A 27028-nucleotide genomic window follows, 5' to 3' on the forward strand; every position below is an offset into this window, starting at 1 on the left:
TCGGCCATATGTCTTCCCGCTGTACTTCCAGCGTGACGTGTCAAGAATGTGGATGTCCACCACATTCCAATACTCCATGTGCCCCACCTCCCATCTGCGTCAACTGCAGAGAGCATCATTCATCTTGCTCGCCAGACTGCAGGATTTTACAGAAAGAGAGGAAAATCGTGGAATATAAGACCCTGTACTGACTGATCTACACGGAGGCTAAGAGGAATCCTGTGGATATGATCTCCTCTTACGCCACTGCTACGAGAACAGTTGTTGCCCCATCAGTTCTCTGAATACCTGTCACCCCTCAGAACCGGAAGCCTACACCTGCTTCAGGAGCAACACCCCCTCAGCGATTGGGGATATCAGTTCCCACCTCTGAGCCAGAGCAGCGTAAGTCTTCTTTGGCTACTGTCGCTAGGACCTCCCAGGTTTCCGCTAGCGAGAAAGATGACAACCACCAGTGGCTGAAGAGCCCATATGCAGTTGGTTGGAGGGCTTCATGCTCATCCTATGTCCCATAGACGGAATCAGTGAAGTCCACCCAGCCAGGGAAACTCAAAGAGCAGCGAGAGAAATCCAAAAAGGTCACCAAGACCAAGGGAATTGCAGTGGCACCCACACCACTGCTACCTCAAGCTTTGTGTCTGAGGATGAGGTGGAGATTCTGGCGTCCACTGAGGACCTAGATCTCACCGGACCCCCTGACGCAATGGCTGTAGACTGCTCAGGCATAAGTTGGTGGCAGCAGGTGACCCTGAGGCGTAAACTGCCTCATTGAATGTTCCATGCCTTCTCAGTCTCACAATGATGTCATGCTCGAGTGGAGTTGCGGCGGTTATTTCCATTGCCTGGCCGAGCCACAGCAACTGTTAACCTTTCCACCTGCTTTCTGCATTGCCCACCAGGAAACCTGGTTTTCGGCAATGCGGACCTCTGCCCTCCCCAGCTGTAAGAGATATTACAGGAACCATAGTGACTATAAGCGAGTGGAGTTTGCGTTCATGTCCTAAACTCAGTCTGTAGTGAAACTGTGCCCCTTCAAACCCCTCTTGAAGCTGTCGCTGTCAGAATAAGGATGACACAGGAAATAACTGTCTGCAGTGTATATCTTCCTCCAGATGGTGCAGTACTCCTGAATGTATTAGCTGCATTGATTGATCAACTCCCTAAACCTTTCCTACTTTTAAGGCCCATAACCCCATGTAGGGTGGCACCGTGCTTACTGGCCAAGCAATGATGTCGAAACTTCACTGTTTGAGTTTGACCTCTGCCTCTTAAATACTGGGGCTGCCACACATTTCAGTGTGGCTCATGGTAGTCACTCAGCCCTTGATTTATCAATTTGCAGCCCACGACTTTTCCCATCTATCCACTGGAGAGCACATGACGACCTGTGTGGTAATGACCACTTCCCCATCTTTCCGTCACTGCCCCGGTGTCAGGCCCATGGACCTGCCCAGATGGGCTGTAAACAAGGCAGACTGGGAAACTTTCACCTCTGCTGTCACTGTTGAATCTCCCCCGCATGGTAACATTGATGCGATGGTAGAGTAGGTGACAACAATCGTTTCTACGGCAGAAAATGCGATCCCTCACTCTCTATGGATCCCCCGGCGAAAGGAAGGCCCTTGGTGGTCGCTGGAAGTCGCTGAAGCAATTAAGGAGCATCAGCGAGCTCTACAGTGGACTAAGCGGCACTCATCCCTGGAGCACCTCATAGCCTTTAAACGGCTCCATTCCCGCATGCGCAAACTTATCAAACGACGTCAGCAGGAGTGGGGAGAGATATTTCTTGACCATTGGGTGCCATAGGTCACCTTCCCGAGTCTGGGCAAAGATCAAACGTGTTTTCGGATACCAGACCCCAACAGGTGTTCCTGGTGTTAGTATAAATGGAATGTTATCTAGCGACGCAAACACGATTGCCGAGCACTTTGCTGAACACTATGCTTGAGCCTCTGTGTCAGTGAACTAACACCCCCCCCCTCCACTTTTCGTACTCTAAAATGGTGGATTGAAGAGACTCCTCTCATTCACTGCACATCACAGTGAACCCTATACCGCTTCATTTACAGGATAGGAGTTCGTCAGTGCCCTTGTACATTCCCCATCACAGCTCCTGGGCCAGATCGGATCCACAGTCAGATGCTTAAATATCTCTCATCTGACTACCAGCGACATCACCTCGTCATCTTCAACTGGACCTTTCCATCGCAATGGCGGGTTAGCACCATCATACCAGTGCTCAAACCTGGCAAATACCCACTTGATGTGGATAGCTACCAGCCCATCAACCTCGCAAACATTCTTCGTAAGCTGCTAGAATGTATGGTGTGTCGATGGTTAGTATGGTTCTGGAGTCAGGTGGCCTACTGGCTCCATCCCAGGGTGGTTTGCACCAGGGTCACTCTACCACTGATAATCTTGTGTCCCTTGAGTCTGCCATCCGAACAACCTTTTCCAGATGCCTACACCTTGTTACAGTCTTTTTCAATTTACAGAAAGCGTACCCCCCCCCCCCCCCCCATATCCAGGAGAATGGGGTCCCGCAGTGCTCTGTATTGAATGTTTCTCTATTTTTAGTGGCCATTAATTGTCTAGCAGCAGCTGTAGGGCCGTCTGTCTAACCTTCTCTGTATGCAAACAACTTCTGCATTTCATACTGCACCGCCAGTACTGGTGTTGCTGAGCGGTGCCTACAGGGAGCCATCCACAAGGCGCAGTCATGGACAGTTACTAGTTTTCATCCGCAAAGTATTGTGTTATGTGCTTCTATCAGCATCATACCGTTCATCTGGAACCACCCCTTTACCTTAATGACGATTCACTCACTGTAGCGGAGACAAATCAATTCTTAGGACTGGTTTTCGCCGCCCGATTGACTTAGCTTCCTCACCATCTTCAGCTTAAGTGGAAGTGCTGGGAGCACCTCAATGCCATCCGCTGCCTGAGCAACACCAGCTGTGGTGCAGATTGCTCTACGCTGATTCAGCTCTACAGAGCCCTTGTTCAATCCCACCTTGACTATGGGACTGTGGTTTATTGTTCGGCGGTGCACTCAGCATTGCTTTTACTCGACCCAGTGCACCACAGTGGTGTTTGACTAGCTTCGGGAGATTTTAGGACGAATCCGGTGACTAGCATCCTGGTTGAGGCTGAAGTCCCTCCATTGAAGGTTCAGTGTGCACAACTGCTCACCAGTTACGTTGCACACATTTGTAGTTCTCTCGCACATCCGAATTACTGTCTCCTTTTCCCACCCATCTCCCACATCAGTGGCCCTAATCAGGGCTTACAATTGCAGTTTGCATCCGATCCATTCTATCCAAACTGGAGTCCTTGCCTTTACCACCTATACTTGAGGTCCATTCAAGTACACATCCATGGCGCATACATAGCCTGCAGCTTTGTCTGGACCTTTCACATGACCCTAATGACTCTGTTAACCCATTCCTTGCCCAATGGCTGCTGTGTTCACACTGCAGGGCTGGTGGCTAAATCTCGTGCTCTTGAGCACATCCGTTCATGCCCTGGGGAGTCGTTTCTTCTGTGTAATGACTCCTTGAGCAGCTACAAGCTATCGACCAGTGCTACCCTGGTCATCCTTTGGTAGTGACCATCCAGGAGTCCGTCTATGCCCTGAAATGGTCCAGTCATCCAGTAGTGTTTGTCTGGACCCCAGGCCACGTTGGCATCCCACGCAACGAATTTGCCAACAGGCTGGCCAAACAGGCTATGCGGAAACTGCTTATGGAGTCTGGCTTCCCTGGAACTGACTTGCGTTCAGTACTACACCGCAAGGTTTTGCGTCTTTTGGAGACAGAATGGCATAACCTCATGTTGTTGTTGTGGTCTTCAGTCCTGAGACTGGTTTGATGCAGCTCTCCATGCTACTCTATCCTGTGCAAGCTTTTTCATCTCCCAGAACCTACTGCAACCTACATCCTTCTGAATCTGCTTAATGTATTCATCTCTTGGTCTCTCTCTACGATTTTTACCCTCCACGCTGCCCTCCAATACTAAATTGGTGATCCCTTGATGCCTCAGAACATGTCCTACCAACCGATCCCTTCTTCTGGTAAAGTTGTGCCACAAACTTCTCTTCTCCCCAATCCTATTCAATACTTCCTCATTAGTTATGTGATCTACCCCTCTAATCTTCAGCATTCTTCTGTAGCGCCACATTTCGAAAGCTTCTTTTCTCTTCTTGTCCAAACTATTTATCGTCCATGTTTCACTTCCATACATGGCTACACTCTATACAAATACTTTCAGAAATGATTCTTAAATCTATACTCGATGTTAACAAATTTCTCTTCTTCAGAAACGCTTTCCCTGCCATTGCCAGTCTATATTTTATATCCTCTCTGCTTCGACCAACATCAGTTATTTTGCTCCCCAAATAGCAAAACTCCTTTACTACTTTGTCTCATTTCCTAATCTAATTCCCTCAGCATCACCCGACTTAGACTACATTCCATTATCCTTGTTTTGCTTTTGTTGATGTTCATCTTATATCCTCCTTTCAAGACACTGTCCATTCCATTCAATTGCTCTTCCAAGTCCTTTGCTGTCTGACAGAATTACAATGTCATCGGCGAACCTCAAAGTTTTTATTTCTTCTCCATGAATTTTAATACCTACTCCGAATTTTTCTTTTGTTTCCTTTACTGCTTGCTCAATATACAGATTGAACAACATCGGGGAGAGGCTACAACCCTGTCTTACTCCCTTCCGAACCACTGCTTCTCTTTCATGTCCCTCGACTCTTATAACTGCCATCTGGTTTCTGTACAAACTGTAAATAGCCATTTGCTCCCTGTATTTTACCCCTGCCACCTTTAGAATTTGAAAGAGAATATTCCAGTCAACATTGTCAAAAGCTTTCTCTAAGTCTACAAATGCTAGAAACGTAGGTTTGCCTTTCCTTAATCTTTCTTCTAAGATAAGTCGTAAGGTCAGTACTGCCTCAAGTGTTCCAGTGTTTCTACGGAATCCAAATTGATCTTCCCCGAGGTTGGCTTCTACTAGTTTTTCCATTCGTCTGTAAAGAATTTGTGTTAGTATTTTGCAGCTGTGTCTTATTAAACTGATAGTTCGGTAATTTTCACATCTGTCAACACCTGCTTCCTTTGGGATTGGAATTATTATATTCTTCTTGAAGTCTGAGGGTATTTCGCCTGTTTCATACATCTTGCTCACCAGATGGTAGAGTTTTGTCAGGACTGGCTCTCCCAAGGCCGTCAGTAGTTCCAATGGAATGTTGTCTACTCCCGGGGCCTTGTTTTGACTCGGGTCTTTCAGTGCTCTGTCAAACTCTTCACGCAGTATCGTATCTCCCATTTCATCTTCATCTACACCCTCTTCCATTTCCATAGTATTGGTCTCAAGTACATCGCCCTTGTAAAGACCCTCTATATACTCCTTCCATATTTCTGCTTTCCCTTCTTTGGTTAGAACTGGGTTTCCATCTGAGCTCTTGATATTCATACAAGTCGTTCTCTTATCTCCAAAGGTCTCTTTAATTTTCCTGTAGGCAGTATCTATCTTACCCCTAATGAGATAGGCCTCTACATCCTTACATTTGTCCTCTAGCCATCCCTGCTTAGCCATTTTGCACTTCCTGTCGATCTCATTTTTGAGACATTTGTATTCCTTTTTGCCTGCTTCATTTACTGCATTTTTATATTTTCTCCTTTCATCAATTAAATTCAATATTTCTTCTGTTACCCAAGGATTTCTAGTAGCCCTCGTCTTTTTACCTACTTACGCACAACAAATTGTGTGCCATTAAGGAGACCAAGAATGTGTGGAAGACCTCCATGTGGCCTCTTGCAGGGACTTTGTAGTTCTGTCGGCTCTGCATTGGCCACGCTTCCATGATACATGGCTACCTCCAGCGCCATGACGACCCACCCCAGTGTCAGTGCGGCGCCCACCTGACAGTGGCCCATATGTTGGTGAGCTATCCTTCTTTGGCTGGCCTGCGATGGACTCTTCAGTTACTGGACTCATTGCCATTAATTTTAGCTGACAACACCTCATTGTCTAATTTAGTTTTATGTTTTATACATGATGGTGAGTTTTATCATTCTCTATAAGTTCTAGTGCATATCTTTTGGCCCTTTGTCGTCTCCACTCTAATGCTTTTAGGCTGGATGTTTTAATGTGTTGCAGAGTGGCTGGCTTTTTTTATTTATTCTTGTGATCGGGCAGCCAAGGTCATCTGCTCTCTTGTTTTTATCCCTTCTACCTGTTTCTTGCTTCTCTGTGGCTTTTCTTTCCTGTTTTGTCCATAGTAGTGTTGGTTGTCCTCCTCGTGTTCTTCTGGTTTTTCGTTTCTCTTATTGTGCTGTACATCTCCTTTCTATTCTTCTTTCTCTTGTGTAATTATTTTACTGGGAACATGGGACCGTTGACTTCACAGTTTGGTCCCTCCACCTTTTTTTAAACCAACCAACCTATCCTTCATAATTAATCAAAGACTAGCAGCAGCTGGACTGTGGAATTTCTGTCCTGTGCACAGGCTGTCACTAACACCAAAACATAAACAGCTGTGTTTGGAATAGTGACGTGACTGGGAAGCATGGAATTCTCGTGAAAGCACCAGGTTTGAATCTTGCCTTGGGCATGGATGTGTGTGATGTCCTTAGATTAGTTAGGTTTAAGTAGTTCTAAGTTCTAGGGGACTGATGAGCTCAGATGTTAAGTCCCATAGTGCTCAGAGCCTTTGAACCATTTTTGAAAGCACCACATAGTGTTCAGTGAATAATCACGGTTCTGCACTATCCCTGATAACCATTGTCAATGAGCATGGTGGCATCCTGGGAAGATGTCCCATTCATTCAACATTTTGGAAAGGCAGAGTGTTACCCGTGGCATCATTGTGTGGCAAGCCATCGGGTGCGACTTCAGTTCGCAGCTGATAGTGATTGAGGAAAACTTGATGGCACATTGGTATGTCATGAACATCCTCTGTACTCGTGTTTTACCACTCGTGCAACAGTATCATGATACCATTTTGCATCAGGACAGTGCTCGTGAGTGTTGGCATGAGTCTCTGTCAACTGCCTGTATGAAGTTGAGGTACTGCAGTGGCCAGCAAAATCCTCAGATCCCTCCCTAATTGAACATGCGTAGGACCATCTCGGACAGAACTTGCGTAGAACCATCTCGGTCATCAACTCCATCCCAGTGCCAGTATCCCAGTTGTGGGCTAGCTGGCCTCAGGAGAAGATACAATGGCTTTGACACCCTTCCTGACTGAATCAGTGCATGATGCACTCAGGCCAGAGTAGATGCAATGTCATACTGTTAAGTGAGCTCATACTGCCAATTTCTTTACAAATTTGAATAGATTTTGACTTGTTGATCTAACATAACATACCTTCTCAATGCATGAAGTTTGTTTGTTTTCTGGTCCACTTCTGGGTGCTTCACATTTTTGTCAGGCAGTGTACTTTCACTGCAACACAATTTTCTCAATTAATAAAAAAGTCCAATAAATTAAAAACCATAAATGTACTCTTTTTCAGTATACTGTTTGGAATATAGTGTGGATTGGCTGGAATGTATTCATCATCTGCTTCTACCTTGACGTTGGCATATTGGACAAAGTGAGTATATATTCTTATTAAAGAAACACATCCAGCTTTATTCTTGAAGCTCAGTTAGTCAGATTCAGATAAGTTGTCTATTTTATCACTTACGGTTACTATTGTGTTGCCAAACAGACCAGTAACATTCCTGCTTGAATTACCATATTACTTCCATGTTTCTTAGTGTCGGTAACAGACTCTTAATCTATTTATATGTATGACCACCTTTCATCTCCATTGTTTGTTAATGTTATAAATGATTGTATTTTCCTGGTTTTTCCTTTGTCATATTCAGTGATACTTCAGTTGCATCAGTTTACCCAGCACATTTGAGATGCTTCAGCTGCACAGTTCACCCACCTTCTCGTATTTGTTTCTGTTTTTGTGTTTTTTGTGGACATAATCTTTTCACTCATTCTATTTACCAAATTCTGAATGGCACTATGCTTTAGATTCTACAGAATACCATAGTTATCAGAACAAATTGAGTAGAACCACTTTTTATTTCACAATTGTTACATGATGCCAGCACTCGCAGAATGTGTTTTTGCCTGCAGTTTTCAGCAACTATTAATTAGGCTACCATCAGTACCTGGTAATCATAATCGTGTTTACATTCCACATTGCAGGTGTAATGACACTTTGTTGTGTTGGGTTAGCAGTGGTGGACAGTCTTCGTGTAACTTTGAGAAGTCTGACTGAAGGAACTAAGTTCCAAGGCATGAAGTGTCAACTAAATAAAAGTTTAAGTAGTTTGAATCATGCAAAAGAATTCGCTGAGTCATTAATTCACTGCCTAGAGTACTATCAGCTTCCATAGGATCTTACCTGGCAAAGCGATCTGTTTAAATGAAAGTTTGAGTTGAGAGGGCAAACAAGGTGGTACAGAGGTTTACACCAAAGTTGTATGTGGGAGGAAAAGGCTTAAACCTCCATCCATCCATATTTAGATTTCTGTGAGTTGCTTAACTCTGTTAAGGCAAATACTGGGATGGTTTCATTGATGATGTCACAGCTGATCTTGCTTTCATGGATCTTGCTTTTCCACATAAATATAGAAATAGCACAGCAGCTGGCTGGTATGTTAGTTTATTGGCTTTTAAGTGATAGACACAAAAAATGTTTTCCATAAGTAAATTTAAAATTAGGCAAAATAACAGATATTATGATTTTGAAGAAGAACAACAGTTTTCATGAATCTGTGTTCTTACGTTAATCCCAATTTTTTACACAAACTGGGAAATAAATTATGGTGTTTTTGAGTAATAAATAAATTCTGTGAACATGTTTTCAGGTAAGAAGTTGTAAAGAAAGCATGTAATTATGTTGATAACAGGAATCAGAATGAATGTTAAATTTTTATTGCAGTCTGTAATGCCATGTTATATTTTAATCTTTTACACTCAGTGATATTTTACTTTTCGAAGTGTCAGTCACTTTCTGTGTACATTGGTTTGGAAATATTTTCATGCCCCCTCCCCCACATTATCAAAAACTTTAGCACATAACTAAAATGTAGAATGAAAGACTTTCCTTGGAACACTTATTTTTAAAATGATGAAAGATGAATTGTGTGTGTGTGTGTGTGTGTGTGTGTGTGTGTGTGTGTGTGTGTGTTCGAATGGTGAAGGAATTCATGGTGCATCGATCGCTAGTGCGACCCACAATGCCTTCTCAAATAAAAAAGCAAACTATCCACAGTGAGGGTAGACACTAGTTACAAAACATACTTCCCCTGCATGACTCCTCTCCATTGTGGCACTTGCTTAGCCTGCACACTGCAAACCCCCTCCTCCCCCCCCCCCCCCCTTGCAGGTCCGGGGGTTAGAATAGGCCCGAGGTATTCCTGCCTGTCGTAAGAGGCGACTAAAAGGAGTCCCTCCCCCTCAAGGGGGTAATTAGCACCTGCGTCCGGAGACGGACAGTTCCACGACCTATATTTGCGGTCATTTTGGTTTTTCACTTCTCGTTTCTTCCTTCCTTTGGTTGGTTCCTTTCTTTGTTCTTCTCCATCTCACTGTCTTACTTACTCTTTCCCTTGCCTTCGTCTCCTTGCCTTCGTCTCCTTGCCTTCGTCTCCTTGCCTTCGTCTCCTTGCCTTCGTCTCCTTGCCTTCGTCTCCTTGCCTTCGTCTCCTTGCCTTCGTCTCCTTGCCTTCGTCTCCTTGCCTTCGTCTCCTTGCCTTCGTCTCCTTGCCTTCGTCTCCTTGCCTTCGTCTCCTTGCCTTCGTCTCGGCGTTTGAGACAGTCTGTCCTCTCTCTCTCTCTTCTTTTTCCTCTTCTTCCTCCCTGTGCGCGCCTGAAGGCCGACCCACGCGTTCGCACGCTTAGCCGGTGACGGGGTAACTCGTAATTCCCCGCCCTGGGTAGACAAGTAAGGCACGCGCGTACCCACTGGTAAAGGCCAGGCCCAGGGAGGGGTGATTGCCTGAGCTGATACCTTCTGACCATGCTGATTGGTCTCTCCTTCTGTTTCTCGAGAGGTGTGACCTGAGAGAGGGTCCCCACAAGGAAGGAGCGCGCCATCGGAGACGCTGCCAATCATGGGGGATTCCTCCGCAATGGATTTCTCTTCTTCTTCTCTCTCAACTTCTGCCCACAAACGGAAACTTGACCAGCCACCAGTGACAAAAGTACTACCGCCTGCTTCACAGTTCCTCGTAGTTTCTCGATCTGAGGACGGAAAGGATTTTTCCTCTGTCAACCCTTTCGTTATCCAGAAGGGCGTAGATGCCATAGCCGAATCTGTCAAGTCTTGTACCAGGTTGCGTAATGGTACCTTGTTTCTAGAAACTGAGAGCGCCTTTCAGGCACAAAAACTGCTTCGGGCCACACTCCTGTACACGTTCCCTGTCCGGGTGGAGGCTCACCGCACTTTAAATTCGTCTCGTGGTGTGGTATATACTAGATCACTCGATGGATTGACTGACGAGGAGATTCAGTCTTTCCTCGCTGAGCAGGGGGTGACAGCTGTCCGTAGGGTCATGAAATAGGTCAACAATGGCCTTGTACCGACCCGGACACTTTTCTTGACCTTTGATAGTGTTCAGCTGCCGTCGCGCACCAAAGCGGGCTATGAGGTTATTTCTGTTCGCCCCTATGTCCCGACACCTATGTGCTGCTACCAGTGTCAGCGTTTTAATCACACTCGCCAGTCTTGTTCCAATGCAGCTAAATGTGTCACTTGTGGCAGGGGTGCCCATGAGGGTGACTGTCCACCTCCGTCTCCCCGTCGTGTGAACTGTCAGGGTGACCATGCAGCATCCTCCAGAGACTGTCCCATCTACAAGGAAGAACGCTGTATCCAAGAAATTCGGGTCAAAGAGAAAGTGTCCACCTCGGCTGCTCGCAAGCTATTTGCTTGTAGGAAGCCCACGCTGCTCCCAGCGGGGAAATACAGTACTGTCCACGCCTCTCCTCGGACTACCAGGGAGGTGGCGACGCAGACATGCAATCTGACCTTCAGCACCACGGTCGTCCGTTCGGCCAGTGCCAAGATCGCGCGGTCGACGTCTCCTCTTCCTCCTGTCACCCCTCAGACACAAGCACCTTCATCAGCTTCTTCCAAGACGAAGACCCAGAAGTCAGATGCACGGGCCTTCAAGAAGGAACCGTCCCATGCAGACTTCCTACATACCTCGAACTCCCAGCCATCAACCAGTACTTCCACTAAACGACCTTCCAAGAAGGCTCATAGGAAGCACAGTTCTCCTTCTCCGCCACAGCGCATTTCTTCTCCTGCGCCACCCAGCGGTTGCCGCCCCAGGCCGTCATCCGTTTCACCTGGCCACACCGCTGGTAGCCGAACATCTGGCCGTTCACCTGCAGAGGAAGCTCCCCTTTCCGGCCATCTTAACAAGATGGCCGATGAACCTATAGAACCAATGGACAATGACTGTCCGCCTACTCATAGCGGTGGCAGTGCTCGCTCAAAGCCAGGCCCTCAGCGGCCTTCGAGGTGACCCCTTCTTTCATCTTCCTTTTCTTCTGACGATGGCACTTATTCACTGGAATATTCGCAGCATTCGCTCCAACAGAGAGGACTTAAAGTTGCTGCTCCGCTTGCACCGTCCGCTCGTCGTAGCCCTCCAGGAAACTAATCAACGCCCATGCGATCAAATTGCCTTGGCACACAACACTTCTGTGTGTTTTGACCTACCCCCTGTGGTAGGTATTCCGGCCCATGGAGGGGTTATGTTGCTGGTCCGGGATGATATTTACTACGATCCCATCACATTGCACACCGGCAGCAGGCAGTTGCCGTCCGATTTACTCTCCCCACTTTTACATTTTCCATTTGTACCATTTACACTCAATCGTCGTCTGCCGTTACCAGGGCAGACATGATGCAAATTATTGCTCAGCTACCTGCACCATTTTTGTTAACTGGAGACTTCAATGCCCACCATCCCCTTTGTGGCTCTCCAGCATCCTGCCCGAGGGGCTCCCTGTTAGCAGACCTTTTCAACCAGCTCAATCTTGTCTGCCTCAATACTGGCGCCCCTACTTTTCTTTCGGACACATCTCACACCTATTCCCATTTAGACCTCTCTATATGTACTACCCAACTTGCACGCTGGTTTGAGTGGTATTGCACTTTCTGATACATATTCGAGCGACCACTTCCCGTGTGTTATCCATCTCCTGCATCTTACCCCCTCTCCGTGCTCAACTAGTTGGAACGTCTCCAAAGCAGACTGGGGGCTCTTCTCTTCCAGGGCGACCTTTCAGGATCAAACCTTCACAAGCTGCGATAGTCGGGTCGCACACCTCACAGAAGTCATTCTCACTGCTGCTGAATATTCCATCCCTCTCACTACTTCTTCTCCACGTCGCGTACTGGTCCCCTGGTGGACCGCAGCATGTAGAGACGCTTTACGTGCTCGTCGACGTGCTTTACGCACCTTTAAATGCCACCCTACAGTGGAAAATTGTATCAATTATTAACGATTACGTGCACAGTGTCGTCGTATTATTAAAGAAAGCAAGAAAACCAGCTGGGCTGCTTTCACAAGCACCTTAAACAGTTTTACTCCTTCTTCTGTCGTCTGGGGTAGCCTGCGCCGACTATCTGGCACTAAGGTCCACTCACCAGTTTCTGGCTTGACTGTCGCGAATGACGTCCTTGTGGCCCCTGAGGATGTCTCCAATGCCTTCGGCCGCTTTTTCGCAGAGGTTTCGAGCTCCGCTCATTACCACCCTGCCTTCCTCCCCCGAAAACAGGTAGAGGAGGCTAGGCCACCTAACTTCCGCTCCTCGAATCGTGCAAGTTATAATGCCCCATTCACCGTGTGGGAACTCGAAAATGCACTTGCCCGGTCACGGTCCTCCGCTCCAGGGCCTGATTCTATTCATATTCAGATGCTGAAGAACCTTTCTCCTGCAGGTAAATGTTTCCTCCTTCATACTTATAATCGCATCTGGATTGAGGGACATGTTCCCACATGCTGGCGTGAGTCTATTGTTGTACCGATTCCTAAGCCGGGGAAGGACAAGCACTTGCCTTCCAGTTATCGACCCATCTCGCTTACCAGCTGTGTCTGTAAGGTGATGGAGTGAATGGTTAACTCTCGTTTGGTTTGGCTGCTCGAATCTCGACGCCTACTTACCAATGTACAATGTGGATTTCGTAGGCGCCGCTCTGCTGTTGACCATCTGGTTACCTTGTCGACCTTCATTATGAATAACTTCTTGCAGAAGCGCCCAACTGCGGCTGTGTTCTTTGATTTGGAGAAGGCTTACGACACCTGTTGGAGGGCAGGCATTCTCCGCACCATGCATACATGGGGCCTTCGCAGTAGCCTCACTCTTTTTCTTCGTTCCTTTTTAATGGATCGGCAGTTCAGGGTACGTGTGGGTTCTGTCCTGTCAGACACCCTTCGCCAGGAGAATGGGGTGCCACAGGGCTCAGTTTTGAGCATCGCTCTCTTCGCCATAGCGATCAATCCAATAATGGATTGCCTCCCAGCTGGTGTATCAGGCTCCCTTTTCGTGGACGATTTTACCATCTATTGCAGCGCGCAGCGTACATGTTTCCTGGAGCGCTGTCTTCAGCATTCTCTTGACCGTCTTTACTCCTGGAGTGTCGCCAATGGCTTCCGTTTTTCTGCCAAGAAGACGGTCTGTATTAACTTCTGGCACTACAAAGAGTTTCTCCCACCTTCCTTACGCCTCAGTCCCGTTGCTCTCCCATTCGTGGAGACAACAAAATTTTTAAATCTTACATTTGACAGGAAACTTAACTGGTCTCCACATGTGTCATATTTGGCTGCCCGTTGTACCTGTTCTCTAAATGTCCTCCGTGTTCTCAATGGTATGTCGTGGGGAGCGAATCGAACCGTCCTACTTCGCCTATATCGGTCGATCGTCCGCCCCAAGCTGGATTATGGAAGTTTCATATACTCCTCTGCATAGCCGTCCATCTTATGCCGCCTCAACTCCATACAACATCAGGGTTTACGTCTTGCGATCGGAGTGTTTTATACTAGTCCCGTCGAGAGTCTTCATGCTGAAGCCGGTGAATTGCCACTCACCTACCGGCGCGATATACTGCTTTGTCGGTATGCCTATCGGCTACTGTCAATGCCCGACAACCCGTCTTATCGTTCCTTTTTTGACAACTCTCTCGACCGTCAATACGGGTTGTACGTCTCTGCCCTGCTACCCCCTGGAGTTCGCTTTCGTCGCCTCCTTCAACACCTTGATTTTTCACTCCCTGCAACCTTTAGAGTGGGCGAGAGCCACACGCCACCTTGGCTCCAGGCTCAGGTTCGCGTTCACCTTGACCTCAGCTCGCTCCCAAAGGAGGTTACCCCCGGTTCAGTATACCACTCCCATTTTGTCGAACTTCGTTCGAAGTTCATTAATATGACCTTCATTTATACAGATGGCTCGAAGACCAATGACGTGGTCGGGTGTTCTTTTCTTGTTGGGGCACAAAGTTTCAAATACTGGCTCCATGGCCATTGTTCGGTCTTCACAGCTGAGCTCTTTGCCCTCTACCAGGCTGTTCTTTACATCTGTCGCCACCGACATTGTGCTTATGTCATCTGCTCAGATTCCCTGAGCGCCATCCAGAGCCTCAGTGATCCGTATCCGGTTCACCCTTTTTCACCCTTTGGTGCACCGGATCCAACGCTCTCTTCAGCAGCTGGTGGATGACAGTTCTCCTGGCCATGTCGGTATCCCTGGGAACGAAGCTGCAGATGCCGCGGCCAAGGCTGCGGTCCTCCAGCCTCGGACAGCTTCTTGTTGTGTCCCTTCATCAGATTGTAGCAAGGTCATTTGTCGGTGCATTTTATCGCTGTGGCATGCCGATTGGGCTGCACTTACGGACAACAAGCTTTGGGCCTTGAAACCTCTTCCCGCGGCTTGGACGTCCTCCTCACGCCCTTCTCGGCGGGAGGAGGTTGTTTTGGCCCAGTTACGGATTGGACACTGCCGGTTCAGCCATCGCCATCTGCTGACGGCTGCGCCAGTGCCGTTCTGCCCATGTGGGCAATTGCTGACGGTCCGCTGCATTTTAACGTCCTGTCCGGATTTTAATACACTGCGTCTTGATCTTGGCCTGCCATGTACTCTAGATGCCATTTTAGCGGATGACCCAGGAGCAGCTGCTCGCGTTCTTCGTTTTATCAACTTGACAAACCTGTCTAAGGACATTTTTAATCCTGTGCCTGTCAATCTGTCTTTTATCGTGTTTTCCCTTTTAGTTGCTGTTTTAAACTTGTGCCTCACGGTGCATTCCTAACGTAGTCTGGGCGCTAATGACCATTGAAGTTGTGCACCCTAAAACCATAAAAAAAAAATTTAAAAAAACTGCAACCCCATTTAAAATCAACCAAGCTGAAATGTGTGCACTATACTTACTGTTAGTAACCCACTTGATTGCTGCTCTCCTTACTTCTGAACTGGGAAAAAACGGAAGTGCTTCATGTCTGACCACAGCCATTAGATTAGATTAAATTCACTTTCATTCCAATTGATCCATAGTGAATAGGTCCTCCAGGATGTGGAACATGTCAGAAAAACAATTATACGTGACAAATATTTACAACTGAAGCAAATAAGCTAATGTACCTTCCACAGGTCCCAAGTGGAATGATAGTCATTTTTTTAATGAACACTATATGAAAGAATCATTTTACAAACACTAATGCATTGAATTTAAAATAAAAAAGGGTTTTTTTTATTTATGAGGTAATAAACATGTAATAGAACTACTACAGTACTTATTTACAATGAACGCATTACTGCACTGAAATGGTGCAGAAGTTATATTGTGCTACACACACACACACACACACACACACACACACACACACACACAAACAAACAAAAATCAGTTGGTTCTACTGAGAAATTCATCAATGGAGTTGAAGGAGTTGGCCACCAATAAACCCTTTAGGCTTCTCTCAGACTGAATTTCATTGGTTGGTAAGCTTTCTGTGGCTGCTGGCAAGTTATTGAAAATGTGTGTGCCTGAATAATACACACCTTTTTGTACAAGAGTAAGTGACTTTAAATTCTTGTGAAGATTATTCTTACTTCTAGTATTGATTCGATGAATTGAGGTGTTAGTTTGAAAAAGTGATATATATTTTAATGACAAATTTCATAAAGGAATAAATGTATTGGGAAGCAGTAGTTAGTATTCCTAGTTCCCTAGACAGACTTCTGAAGGACGTGTTCTCAAGTTCACACCACATATAACTCTTACTGCATGTTTTTGTGCCCGGAAAACTTTAGCTTGGCTTGATGAATTACCCCAAAAAATAATCCCATATGACATTATGGAATGAAAGTAAGCACAGTATGCCAGCATTTTCTTTTTTGTATCTCCTATGTCTGACACAATTCGCATTGCAAATAGAGATTTCTTAAGATGCTTCAGCAGTTCTGTGGTGTACTCCTCCCAGTTGAATTTCTTATCAAGCTGTAACCCCAAGAATTTAACACTGTCCAGTTCTTCTATCTGATTGTCATCGTATGTTAGGCACATACTCGTGGGACACCCTTTACAAGTTCTGAACTGAACTGCATGTAGTGGTTTGTTTTTTTTTTTTTTTTTTTTTTTTTTTTTTTTTTTTTTTTTTTTTTTTTTTTTTTTTTTTTGTGACAAAGAATTTGCTAGGAACCAGTGATTAATGGCCACAAATATTTTATATTTTATTAGCCTATCTTTCTAAGACTACGCTTGATTTGCTATTTATTGCAATGTTTGTATCATTGGCAAACAAAACAAACTTGGCATCTGATAACGTTACTGGTGAAAGGTCATTGATATACACAAGAAAAGGTAAGGGCCCTAACTTGGAACCTTGTGGGACCCCACATGTAATTAGTTCCCAGTTGGATGGTGCCTGATAGTTTAATACATGTCTCTTTCCTAATAAACGCCCATTGTTTCCTGCCAGAGATATAAGATTTGAACCATTTTGCAGCATTTCTTGTTACACCATAATATTCCGATTTACTTAAAAGGATATTATGATTTACACAGTCAAATGCCTTTGACAATCACAAAATATACCAGTTGCCTGCATTTTTTTGTCTAATGAATTAAGTACATTTTCACTGTAAGTGTAGATAGCCTTCTCAGTATCAGAACCCTTTAGAAATCCGAACTGCGACTTCGACAGTATGTTCTTTGAGATCAGGTGGTTATAAAGCCAATTGTACATTACTTTTTCTGAAATTTTTGAGAATACTGGCAAAAGTGAAGCTGGACGGAAATTTGATGCTATTTCTTTCTCTCTCTTTTTAAACAGTGGCTTAACTTCAGCATATTTCAACCATACAGGAAATATTCAACTGATAAATGACTGGTTTCACAGATAGCTTAATAAGTTACTTAACTCAGAATCTCATTCTTTAATTAACTTTGTTGATATTTCATCATACCCACTAGATGTTTTTGATTTTAAAGATTTTATGATGGACATTATTTCTGCTGGGGCAGTGAGGGTCAAATACATATTATGGAAGTTACTTGAAATGTCTGGTCTGAGGTATTCCATAGCAGCATATACAGAACCTGACAACCCCATCTTTTCAGTACCAGTTCTGCAACACTATACACATCTGTCACCAATGTGTCATTTACTCTTAATGCTATTTGTCCCTCTTCGTGTCTGTTTCTACCGGTCTCCTCCTTCACTATATCCCATATTGTCTTTTATTTTGCTATCTGATATGACTATCTTTTCCTTGTAGTGTATTTGCTGTGATGTTCGTATTACAGTCTTCAACATTTTACAGTATTTCTTGTAATGTGCCATAACATAAACATCAGAACTATTTCGGATTGACAGATAGTTTTATTTTTGTTTTACGAGATTCCTTGAGTAATCCATGGCTTCTTTGTAGACTTTGCTCTAACCTTGGTTAGTTTTGGGAGAAGACAGTGTTCAAATAAGATAAGCACTCTATCAGCAAAAGTGTTATATTTTTCATACATGCCATGAGCACTGTAAATGTCAGTCCAGTGAATGTCTCTGAGGAGTGTCCTAAAATAATCAAGGCTACCACCAGTGCCTTCATCTTGGTTTTTGATGGTGATACATTTCCGAGAAGGTCAAGGTGATGGTCTACTGGTATGATGTAAAGCCCTATATCCCTCCCCTGATGCAGTACTTTAAGTGCTGGAAGTTCGGCCATATGTATTCCAGCTGTACTTCCAGCATCACATGCTGAGATTGCAGATGCCCATCACATCCCAATACTCCATGTGCCCTGCCTCCCATCTGTGTCAACTGCGGAGAGCACCATTCACCTTACTCGCCTGACTGCAGTTTTCTCAAGAAAGAAAGGAAAATCATGGAGTACAAGACCCTGGACAGATTGACTTACACTGAGGCTAAGAGAAAATTTGAATGCCTGCATCCTGTGCGTATGACATCATCTTACGCCGCCGCTACGACAGTTCTGGCCCCATCAGCTCCGCCAACCTCAGTCGCCTCTCAGAGCCGGAAGACCACACCTGCCCCCTTGATGGTGGGGGGGGGGGGGGGGGGCATTTCCTTCCATGTTGCTCCTGCATAAACTGCTTCAGGAGCAACCCCCCCCCCCCCCCCCCCCCACCCCCAACCATCGGGGTCGTCTGTCCCCACTTCTAAGCTGGAGAAGCATAAGTCTTCTTCGGCTTCTCTCACTAGGAAGGGGTCCCTTGTGTCACTCCCTTCCCAAGTTTTCTTCTAGTGGGAAAGATGACACCCGCTAGTGCCTGAAGAGTCCAAAAGCAGCTGGTTGTAGGGCTTCACACTCATCCTCAGTCCCGGAGGCTGAGTCAGTGAATTCCTCCCAGCCAGGGAAACCCAAAGAGCAGCAAGAGAAATCCAGAAAGAAAATCCCTAAGACCAATGAAATTGCGGTGGTACCCACACCACTGCTACCTACAACCTCTGCATCTGAGGATGGGGTGGAGATGTTGGCATCTGCTGAGCACCTATATCTGGCCAGACCCTCAGACACAATGGATATAGACTGCTCAGGCAATAAATTGGTGGCAGCAGGTGACTCTGAGGCGTAAACTGCCTCATTGAATGTTCATGCCTTCCCAGTCTCACGATGTCATCCTCCAGTGTAATTGTGGCAGTTTTTTCCACCACCTGGCTGAGCTGCGGCAGCTGTTAACCTTTACACCTGCTATCTGCATTGCCCTCCAGGAAACCTGGTTCCCAGCAATGCGGACCCCTGCCCTCCGCGGCTATAAGGGATATTACAGGAACCATAGCGACTATAATATAGTGTCGGGTGGAGTTTGCGTTTATGTCCTAAACTCGGTCTTTAGTGAACATGTGCCCCTGCAAACACCTCTTTAAGCTGTGGCTGTCAGAATAAGGATGACACAGGAAATAACTGTCTGCAATGTATATTTTCCTCCAGATGGTGCAGTACCCCTGAAAGTTTTAGCTGCACTGATTGATAAACTCCCTAAACCTTTCCTACTTTTGGGAGATTTTAACGCCCATAAGCCTTTGTAGGGTGGTACCATGCTTACTGGCAGAGGCAGAGATGTTGAAACTTCACTGTCACAATTCAACCTCTGCCACTTAAATACTGGGACTGCCACACATTTCAGTGTGGCTCATGGTAGTCACTTGGCCCTTGATTTATCAATTCGCAGCCCACGACTTTTCCCATCTGTCCACTGGAGAGCACATGATGACCTGTGTGGTAGTGACCACTTCCCCATCTTCCTGTCACTGCCCCAGCGTCAGGCACATGGTCGCCTGCCCAGATGGGCTTTGAACAAGGTGGATTTGGAACTTTCACCTCTGCTGTCACCACTGAATCTGCCCAACACGGTAACATCGATGTGATAGTTGAGCAGGTGACTAGCACAATTGTTTCTGCAGCAGAAAACGCGATCCCTCGCTCTTTAGGGTGCCCAAGGTGTAAGGCAGACCCTTGGTGGTCGCCGGAAGTCTCTGAAGCACTTAAGGAGTTTCAGCGAGTTCTACAGCAGCCTAAGCAGCACCCTTTCCTGGAGCACCTCATAGCCTTTAAACGGCTCTGTGCCCATGGGCATTACCTTATGAAACAATGGAAGGAGGAGTGTTGGGAGAGATAAGTCTCCACCATTGGGTGCCACACGTCACCTTCCCAAGTCTGGACAAAGATCAAATGTCTTTTTGGGTACCAGGCCCCAACAGCTGTCCCTGGTGTTGCCATAAATGGCGAGTTATGTACCGACGCAAACGCGATTGGCAAGCACTTTGCTGAGCACTTTGCTCGAGCCTCTGCATCGGAGAATTACCCCACAACCTTTCGCACACTCAAACGGCAGCTGGAGGGGAATGTCCTCTCATTCACTACACTCTGCAGTGAATCCTATAACGCCCCGTTTACAGAGTGGGAGCTCCTCAGTGCCCCTGCGCATTGCCCCGACATAGCTCCTGTGCCTGATCGCATCCACAGCCAGATGATTAAACATCTCTCACCTGGCTACAAGCAACATCTTCTCATCATCTTCAACCGGATCTGGTGTGATGACGTCTTTCCATCGCAATGGCGGGAGAGCATCATCATTGCGGTGCTGAAACGCTGTAAAAACCTGCTTGATGTGGATAGCTATCGGTCCATCAGCCTCGCCAACGTTCTTTGTAAGCTGCTGGAACTTATGGTATGTCCGTGGTTGGGTTGGGTCCTGGAGTCACGTGGCCTGCTGGCTCCATGTCAGGGCGTCTTCTGCCAGGGTCGCTCTACTACTGATAATCTTATGTGCATCGAGTCTGCCATCCGAACAGCCTTTTCCAGACGGAAACACCTGATTGCCGTCTTTTTTGACTTACATAAAGCATACAAAAAACACGACCTGGTGACGACATATCCTTGCCACATTGTATGAGTGGGGTCTCTGGGGAGAACTCCCAATTTTTATCCAAAGCTTCCTGTCGCTCTGTACTTTCCGTCTCCAAGTTGGTGACTCCCATAGTTCCATCCATATACAGGAGAATGGAGTCCCGCAGGGCTCTGTATTGAGTGTCTCTCTATTTTTAGTGGCCATTAACAATCTAGCAGCAGCTGTCGAACCCTGCGTCTCACCTTCTCTGTATGCAGGCGACTTCTGCATTTCGTATTGTTGCTCCAGTACTGTTATTGCTGAGCGGCGCCTCCAGGGAGCCATCCACAAGGCGTAGTCATGGGCTCTAGCCCACAGCTTCCAGTTTTCAGCCACAAAGTTGTGTGTCATGCACTTCTGTTGGCGTCATACCGTTCATCCGGAACCCACACTTTACCTTAATGACGATCCACTCACTGTAGTGGAGACACATCAACTCCTGAGACTGGTTTTCAACACTCGATTGACTTGGCTCCCTCATCTTCGTCAGCTTAAGCATAAGTGCTGGCAGCACCTCAATGCCCTCCATTGCCTGAGCAACGCCAATTGGGGTGCAGATCGCTATATGCTGCTGCAGCTCTACAGATCCCTTGTCCAATCCTGAATTTACTATGGGAATGTGGTTTATGGTTCGGCAGTGCCTTCAGCATTACATTTACTCGACCCTGTGCACCACTGTGGGGTTTGATTAGCAACAGGAGCTTTTAGGACAAGTCCAGTGACCAGCTTACTGGTGGAGGCTGGTGTCCCTCCACTGCAGATCAGATGTGCACAACTGCTTGCCAGTTACGCAGCACACATTCATAGTTCTCCTGAGCATCCGAATTACCATCTCCTTTTCCTGCCTGCAGCAGTCCATCTCCCGCATCGGCGGCCCAGATCAAGGCTAACGATTGCAGTTCACTTGTGGTCCCTTCCCTCCAAACTGCAGTCCTTCCCTTTACCACCTCTACTTGCAGTCCGTTCACATACACCTTCATGGTGTACGCCTCGGCTGCAGCTTCGTCTGCACCTTTTGCATGGTCCTAAGGACCCCGTTGACCTCGCCGCTCTCCGGTGTCCCTTCCTCTCGATTCTTGACGTGTTCTGGGGCTCTGAAGTGGTTTACACCGACGGCTCAGTGGGTGATGGTCATGTAGGCTTCGCATATGTTCATGGAGAACATATTGAGCAGCACTCCTTGCCAGTTGGCTGCAGTGTTTTCGCTGCAGAGCTGGCAGCCACTTCTCGTGCTCTTGGATACATCTGCTCGTGCCCTGGTGAGTTGTTTCTCTTGTGTACTGACTCATTGATCAGCCTACAAGCTATCGACCAGTGCTACCCTCGCCACCCTCTGGTAGCGTCCATTCAGGAGTCCATCTATACCTGGGAACAGGCCCGCCGTTCTGTGGTGTTTATGTGGACACCAGCACTTATCAGAATCCCTGACAACGAACTCGCAGATAGGCTGGCCAAACATGCGACGTGGAGTCCGCTTCTGGAGATGGGCATCTCCGAAGCTGACCTGCGTTCTGTCTTACACCGCAGGGTTTCCCGGCTTTGGGAGACGGAATGGCATAACAGCACGCACAACAAACTGCGTGTCATTAAGGAGACTATGAATGTGTGGAAGTCTTACATGCAGGCCTCTCGCAGGAATCAGTTGTTCCCTGCCAGCTCCACATTGGCTGTACGTGGCTAACGCATTGTTACCTACTCCGTCGCGAGAACCCAGCTCAGTGTCGCTGTAGCTCCCAAATGACAGTCATCCACCTCTTGCTGGACTGCCCACTTTTAGCCCTCTGCAGCAGTATTTTAACTTTCCCAGCCACTTCTCGTGCTCTTGGATACATCTGCTCGTGCCCTGGTGAGTCGTTTCTCTTGTGTACTGATTCATTGATCAGCCTACAAGCTATCGACCAGTGCTACCCAATGCCTCCACAGCAGCTTTAGTTTTATGTTTTATCCATGAGAGTGGGTTTTATACTTCTATGTAGGTTTTAATGCATGTCCTTTGTCCCTCTGTGTCCTCCACCATAGTGCTTTTAGGGTGGAGGTTTTAATGTGTTGCAGAGTGGCTGGCTTTCCCTTTTTATTCTGGTGATTGGCCAGCCACTGTAATCTGCTTTCATGTTTTACTCTCTTCTGTTTCTAATGTCTCTGTTGTTTTCTTGTCCTCTTTTTGTTCCTTTTAGTGCTCGTTGGCTTCCCTTAGTTCTTGTGGCTTTTCCTTTCTTTTCGTTTTGTGTTATATTTTTCATCCGTTTTATTTTCACACTTGTGGCATTGTTTTATTAGGAACAAGGAACCCATGACCTCGTAGTTCAGTTCCTTCTCCCACCTTTAAACCAACCAACCTTCTGGTCCCTCCACTACACCCACTTTGGGAGCATTTGCTCCCCACCTGCAGGGAACACTGTTCCCCCTCCCCCAGCCAGACACACCTCGTCTTCCTCCGGGCTGATGCCAGCTGGTGGCTGAAGGAACCACAGATTGCTGGCTGTCGGACTTCTCATTCATCCTCCTATACCTGAAACCGTAGAATGTAGTCGAATTAAGTCGGGTGATGCTGAGGGAATTAGATTAGGAAATGAGACACTTAAAGTAGTAAAAGAGTTTTGCTATTTGGGGAGCAAAATAACTGATGATGGTCAAAGAAGAGTGGATATAAAATGTAGACTGGCAATGGCAAGGAAAGCGTTTCTGAAGAAGAGGAATTTGTTAACATCGAGTATAGATTTAAGTGTCAGGAAGTCGTTTCTGAAAGTATTTGTATGGAGTGTAGCCATGTATGGAAGTGAAACATGGACGATAAATAGTTTGGACAAGAAGAGAATAGAAGCTTTCGAAATGTGGTGCTACAGAAGAATGCTGAAGATTAGATGGGTAGATCACGTAACTAATGAGGTGGTATTGAATAGAATAGGGGAGAAGAGGAGTTTGTGGCACAACTTGACAAGAAGAAGGGACCGGTTGGTAGGGCATGTTCTGGGGCATCAAGGGATCACAAATTTAGCATTGGAGGGCAGCATGAAGGGTAAAAATCGTAGAGGGAGACCAAGAGATGAATACACTAAGCAGATTCAGAAGGATGTAGGTTGCAGTAAGTACTGGGAGATGAAGAAGCTTGCACAGGATAGAGTAGCATGGAGAGCTGCATCACACCAGTCTCAGGACTGAAGACCACAACAACAACAAACCTGAAACCATTTCAGGGAAACCTTCTCAGTCCTCTTCTTCTAAGGAGAAGAGGGACAAGAAGTACAGAAAGATGTCCTCTTAAGACAAAGGAAACTCCAGTGGCCCCCATGCCACTGGACTCTGCGTGTACCCCTTCCTTGCCCAATGTGGAGATCCTGGTGGTTCCTGAGGCACCAGATCTCCCCAGACAATCTGTCACAGAACCTGAGTCAGTGAATTCCCTGACATCTCAACCAGTGGCAGTACATGAGCGTGGGTCATAATACCCCCCCCCCCCCCCACACACACACACACACACACACACACACACACACACACACACACACACACACCACTGCCAGTTGCTTCATGCCCTCACAGTATTCAGTCTCATCCTTCAGTGGTATTGTAACTGATCTTTCCACCACCTGGCTGAGCTATGGTAGCTTTTATGCACATACACTGCATTCTGTATTGCCAACTAGGAAACAAATTCTGGTGCCCCCCACACAGTTCTGTGGGACACACAGGACTGATTTAGTCATCGATCTCTCCTTTTGCAGCCCTGGTCTTCTCCACTGGAGGGCACATGATGATCTGTATGGTGGTGACAAGTTCGCGATCTTCCTGTGCTTCCCTCATCGTTACTCCTCTGGAGACCCACCCAGATGGGTTCTCCATAATAGGTTCACCTCTGCTTTTGTCTTTAGCTCCCTATCGCAAGATAGTATTGATGCGGCTGTTCATCTTACAACAGCAGTCAACCAAGCCATCTGCTCTTTCTTGGGATCCCTCTGTCGGAAGACTGTAATCTGGTGGACCCCAGAGATCACAGCAGCCGTTAGAGATTATAGGTGAATTCTCCAGGGTCCTTCACTGGAGCACTTCATTGGCTTTACATGACTCTGTGCTTGTGTTCGCTACCTCATAAAACAGCAAAAGCAATGGTAAATTTCCGCCATTGGATCACGTACCTCTGCATCACAGAGTCATAACCATCCTTAGATGATGCCATTTATGTTGATCCAAAGGCTGTTGCCAACCATTTTGCTCGACATAACCCTCACACATCTGCATCTTGAGAACTATCAGCCCTCCTTTCAGATCAGGAAACAGCCAGAGGAGTGAATGTGGTTAACTTTTATTACTCATCACCTAGAGCCATATAATCCTCCTTTCAGTGAAGCTCTTCATTGTCCTAGTCCATTGCCCTGATATGGCCCCAGGGCCGGACCGCATTCACAACCAAATGCTGAAACATCTGTCAGTGGCACAAGCCGCGACATTGTCGCGAATAAAACAGTGACCCGTATGTACAATAAGCTTCCTTTAATTTATGTCTAAGGTCACAAACTTTTTCTTAACAGTTTACCGGTTTCGGTCTATAATTACCGTCATCAGATCTGCAGCAAAAAATGGGAAAAAACGTAAATACACTTGCAGATTGTCTACAGCTTAAAAATAATAAATAGACCATGCAAAATCAGCACCAGCATCATCAAATATATGTAAATAACATCATATGCACGAGTCATGTTGTCAGTAGCTCCACTATTCAAAACAAGCTGCCATACAGTAAGTTCACCAGATGTCGCTAATGTAGGCATACACTAGTTTTCAGTGATTAATGGAACAGCGTAAAATAAAGGTGATACAATAGTTGAAGTCTGTAATGAGCATATAAAGTATAAAAGTCATTACAGTAATAAAAAACAATGGAATAGAACACAACAAAAGTAAGATTGTTAAAAAGAGGAAGAGGTAAGAGACAGTAGTTGACATATGCTCAAGTGCCAATATTCTAGATAATGACATAAGTAATAAACACCTTTGATAGTGCACAGAATAATATTAAAAAACTATAAAACAAATTGCTTAAGAAGCCACAATGAAAGAAAACATAGTGATGCACATAATCAGCAACCTCTGTCAGCACTAACGCCAGAATTTCACATAGGCGAGAAGTGGTTGGAGGAACGTGACTGCCAGAGAGAGGTCCCCTCATATCCTGCGGCAATCCGTTTCAAGAAAAGAATGATAAAGTTCCGTAACAGTGCATGTCCAACATTATCTAGTTAATGCAGTATATGAAAAGAACAGAGAAGGAACAAGAAAATACTAGAGTCGTGCATAAAACGTACGAAAACGAAGTAAACATGTGAGACACTCAATACGAGGTGAAACTATCAACAACTATATATAACAGAGGTGTTCAGTGATTAAAGTAAAACATTGTCAAACAAAGCAAAGTAGGTATTGGGCACAAAGTCACTCTGCCAGTTAAGCAGTTTTGTTGGTTCTTTCTTTTTGCTTTATAGATTTCAAGCTCCTCTAACAAATTAAGAGCACGCCCTTGATAGTCTATCGTGTCCTTTTCCTTCCCACAACGGTGATCCAGAACTGGGTTTACAATTGCTCAATGCCTCCAGTGTCTCTGTTCAGAACTGCAACTTCCTCTGCTGTTGCCTCTGGTCAGGGAGACATCATATCTGCCCCCATGGCTTGTGCCCCAATGTCGGATTTACCTCGAAGTCTCCATTAGTCCAAAAGATTCCGTTGACCCCACAATTTTTCACCATCTGTTCTTGGCTGTCCTTGAGAAGCATCCATGTTCGGAAGCAGTATTCACCGATGCCTCAGCAGTCAATGGATGAACAGGCTTTGTATAAACACATGCATAGTTTAGTAAACTCCATTCTCTGCAGCATGGCTGCAGTGTCTTCAGAGCTGAATAGACTGCCATTAAGTTAGCCCTTAGCTGTGTTCATTTTTGCACTGGCAGGGGTATCCTACTATGTAGTGACTTCCTTAGCAACCTTCAGGCTATAAATACGTGCTAGTCTCCTCACCCATTGGTTACCTCTATCCAGGATCTTGTCTCAGACCACCTTCAATCTGGGCAGCCAGTCATTTTCGTTTAGACCCCCGGTCAT

The 27028-nt window shown here is 46.1% G+C and overlaps 1 protein-coding gene across 2 annotated transcripts in view; it reads left to right on the forward strand.

The window, feature by feature from the left end:
- The window catches only part of LOC124798722, a 74378-nt gene that overhangs the window by 30947 nt on the left and 16403 nt on the right, over window positions 1-27028 (forward strand). Inside the window, exon 3 of one of the 2 annotated variants that reach the window (XM_047262251.1) lies at window positions 7530-7610. The exons of the other annotated variant lie outside the window; for it this stretch is intronic. Within the exon in view, the coding sequence (XP_047118207.1) occupies window positions 7530-7610 (81 nt within the window). The remainder of the gene's footprint in view (window positions 1-7529; window positions 7611-27028) is intronic. 2 annotated transcript variants of the gene reach the window in all.

This window comes from Schistocerca piceifrons, chromosome 1 (genome assembly GCF_021461385.2).
Source record: "Schistocerca piceifrons isolate TAMUIC-IGC-003096 chromosome 1, iqSchPice1.1, whole genome shotgun sequence".
Classification (NCBI taxonomy): domain Eukaryota; kingdom Metazoa; phylum Arthropoda; class Insecta; order Orthoptera; family Acrididae; genus Schistocerca; species Schistocerca piceifrons.